The 3,979-nt window shown below is 36.5% G+C and overlaps 1 protein-coding gene across 1 annotated transcript; it reads right to left on the bottom strand.

The window, feature by feature from the left end:
- Positions 1-2,380: 2,380 nt before the first annotated feature.
- On the bottom strand, positions 2,381-3,362 carry LOC129671582 (olfactory receptor 5M11-like). The gene is given in 2 exon segments (XM_055600652.1): positions 2,381-2,600; positions 2,602-3,362. Coding segments are annotated over 2 exon segments (981 nt in total).
- Between the last annotated feature and the right edge of the window lie 617 nt (positions 3,363-3,979).

Raw genomic sequence — 3,979 nt, 5'->3', positions numbered from 1 at the left:
ATCTATCTATCTATCTATCTATCTATCTATCTATCTAATTATACTTTACTGACAGTATTTTAGGCATATGCCATCTTTGAAGTTCTTTTAAAATATGATAAATTATGAATCATTATGCATAAAGTACTTGTGAATGACATTTAATAATATAGTTGCTGCTTTTCACATAATCATTTGTTGTAATCATCAAAAAGAAACAGTGAAAGTATAATTATTTTTATTCTTAATATTTAAAGTCTTGAGAAGAAAGAATAAATTACTTTCCTGAAAAGATTTTTTTTTCAATTCTAATTCCAATTATGTTTGTGCTTAACTCATATTGCTTTTAATACATAGTGCTTATTGCATTGATTTTCTAGCTTGGGCAGTGGTCACCATGTGGTCTCGACCCCTTTGGGGATTGCATATCAGATATCCTACATATCAGACATTTTCAGTGTAATTCATAACCGTTGCGAAATTACAGTTTTAAAGTAACAATGAAATAATTTTATGGTTGGGGATCACCAAAACAGGAGGAACTGTATAGAAGTATTGTTGCATTACGAAGGCTGAGAACCACTGATTTACGATATATGACAAAGAGTAGAATTATTGGATTAAATAGTATATGAATATATGTATTTATGTGTTTCTTGTACTTTATCTCTGTTCTTTTCTGTTTGTTTCTTTGTTTTGTTATATTCTAGTTTGTTTTTGTTTATATTTAGTCTTTTGTTGACTATTTTCTAATGAGAGGGAGAGGGTGTGAATTCAAATGGGATTGAAAGATCTTGGAGGAGTTGGAGAGGAGAAACATAATCAAAATATATTTTATTAATCTTCCTCTCTGGACCCGGATTAGGCAATGACCACACTCAAACTCCAATTTCCTGCACAAAATAGTCCTTTATTAAACAAGGCAAAAAACAAACAAACAAACAAACAACAAGATGGTTGGATCTTAATCAAGTAAGAACAGTTACAAATAACTTTGAAGGTGTAATTTTAAGGAATTCAAAAAATGAGGTCGGCGTTAGAATGAGCTAGGATGAGTTGGTAAATTCTAACTGAGCATGTTAATGAGGGTAACCAAATAGGGATCTTTGATTGCTGAACCTTGTTGTTTTGATAGTTGGACTTTGGCGATCAGCTTCAGGAATGAGTCACCATATGAAATTAATAGCTAGCTCTAGGAATGTGATCCAGAGTTTCAGCATGAAGAAGAAAGCAGGAAGGCCAAGACCTGCCTGCACCATGTTTGTCATGCCCAAGCATGCTGGAGTCCTTCAAAATATATTTTCAATAAAATAAAATTAGAGGAAAAAATTAAGTCAATGCACAATACAGTCTTTAAAAAACAAAAACAAATAAATGCTTTAATATTTTAAAATTCAAGCTGATTTCTTCTGGTGGAATTTATCTTCCAAAAAATGACTGATAATTTGTGCTTTTGACCAGTGCTTGATGGCAACTACTCCCAGTCTCTCCTCAGCATAAGGGAATGCTACCCAAGGGAGGAGCAGTTCTGCTAGGCCACAGAGGAGGACTTTGCAGCCAGCCCTGAAGATACCTGATAAAACAGGGCTAGATGAAAAGGGAGGAGGTCCTCCCCAGTCCTGTGGACTTGGAAAGGGGCAGGGAGAAGCTGAGAGAGGGAGGGAGGGTGGGATTGAGAGGGAATGGGGGAGCAGGATGCAGCTGGGATGCAGAGTTGATAAAACGTAAATAATAATAACAAACAATAAAAAAAACAATGTGAAAAGAAAAAAAAGATTATCTGTTACTTTGCGGATAATTTTTGTTTAGTAACCACTTGCAATCAGAAACTTGAATGTATAGAGATCTTCATGAAGAATAGAGAAAACGTTACCTTAATATTAAAAAAAGAATTTATATGCTAAAATGTAATGTATGGTTATCGCATGAACAGAAATCATGTTTTTAAGTTCAGGGAGTATATTGTAACTCACCTCGGGTTAAAAAAAAAAAGTTTCTAGGTGTCACTCAATTCAGATCTGCAAAGTGAAACTAAGAGCCTATATGCTAATGAAGACATGTTAGAGAGAAATTATCAAGCAAGACTGTGGTTGCTTAAGATATGTTTAATTGTGAGAGATGATGTCTGGGATTACATTTCCTCTCGATCAGATTTTCCAACAACTTTCAAATATGTAATTTCACTTATATTCACTTGATTCCAAGTTATACACTCAAAACCTATTCTTACCACTCCAAAGAACCATAGTTAAGTAAAACAAATCAGAAAAAAAACCTTTTTAATTCAAATTTTGGAGGGAATATTGTATATAAGTACTGTATTTACATGATTTTCATCTTTTTCTTGTTCTCTGCTTCTCAGCATCATAGTGTCTATTAAAACTGAAGGTGTGTTTTGCTTTTAATGAGCTACTGTAGGTGCCGAATTTTTCTCTACTTTACAGAGGGTTCTTATACACACTCTTCTCAGAGCTTGCTTCACATCCTTGTTTCTCAGGCTGTAAATAAATGGATTCACCATGGGACTCACAAAAATACAAAACACTGCCACAATTTTGCCTTGCTCAACAGACCTCTCATTTGCTGCTCTCAGATACATGCAGAAGAGGGACCCCTAGAACAGTGACAGCTGTCAGATGTGAGCCACAGGTGGAGAAAGCCTTGTGCTGCCCTTCACTGGAACAGATCCTTATAATGGTGATGAAGATAAAAATGTAGGAGATGAGGATGATGAGAAGGGAAAAGGTGAGATTGATCCCAGCTGACACAAACAGGGCAGTTTGCTTGATGTAAGTGTCAGAACACGTTAGCATCAAGAGGGGAGGGTCAGCACAATAGAAATGGTTCATGGTGTTGGGTCCGCAAAAGGATAGCCGTGAGGTCAATATCACCTGCATTGTGCCCACCATTGAACCCCAGAAGTAAGGGAAAGTAACCAAGCAAATGCAAACTGGCCGGGACATTTTTGTGCTGTAATGTAGGGGGTTGCAAATTGCCATGTACCTGTCATAGGCCATAGCACCGAGCATGTAATATTCAGTTAGGAGCAGAGTAACAAAAACAAAACACTGAACCAGACACCCTATGTAAGAAATGGTCTTTTTCTCAGACAGAAAATTGACAAGCATCTGAGGAGAGACATTTGTTGAGTAAAAAATATCCACACATGCCAAATGGGTCAGGAAAAAATACATGGGGGTTTGCAACCGGGGAGTGAACCTGATTAATAAGATCATGCCAATGTTCCCTGTCAGTGTGATGAGATAAATCATGAGAAACACCACGAAAAGAATTGGCTGCAACTCTGGCTGGGTGCTTAGTCCCAAAAGAGTAAACTCAGTTGCCTCAGTCCCATTGTGCTTGTCATCTGAGTACGTCTTCATATTCCCTAACAGAAAAATGAATAATAGATATAATTACATGACTTCCAAAACCCAAATCAATTCTCAAACACTGAAACAAAATGCTCTTTAGAAGTCTGTGTGGGAATTATTAAAAGAAGTAGTATGAATAGCTGACCAAGTGATAAAAGCTTCAATGACTATAGCCACTTTGGGATGTCGTCTGGCTACAGTTTGACATGGTTATCTTTAGACTCTAGAGGTCGATCCCTCCCCCATCCCTGTACCAGATCGCGTATTCCCAAACAGATAAACCCTTTGGAATATACTAAATTAAAGCTCTCCACCAGGGGAAAAGCTAAGTGTGTTATTAGACAGCTTCTGAGGACTTCAGATGAGATTCCTTTGTTGATGTAACTTTTTACTTGGGTTTCTTGTAGTTTTAAAATGCTTTGATCTATAATTTCCTTTGTGCTGTTACTATAAAAACACTATGAAGTTCATAAAGCTGCTCTATATGTTGGGGCACTGTATTTGAGAACTGAACATGTTTCTCTATGTGTGTTAACAAAAGGTAAAGTTGAAATTACTTCCAAAGTTAAAGAACTTCCCTGTTCCTGGCAGCTGATTTACTGTGCTGTTTATTACATACAGTGTAA

The sequence above is a fragment of the Psammomys obesus genome, unplaced genomic scaffold, assembly GCF_907164565.1.
Source record: "Psammomys obesus unplaced genomic scaffold, mPsaObe1.curated_primary_1811, whole genome shotgun sequence".
NCBI classification, from domain to species: domain Eukaryota; kingdom Metazoa; phylum Chordata; class Mammalia; order Rodentia; family Muridae; genus Psammomys; species Psammomys obesus.
Note: the sequence above shows the minus strand (reverse complement) of the source record. Positions and strands in the feature narration are given on the sequence as shown.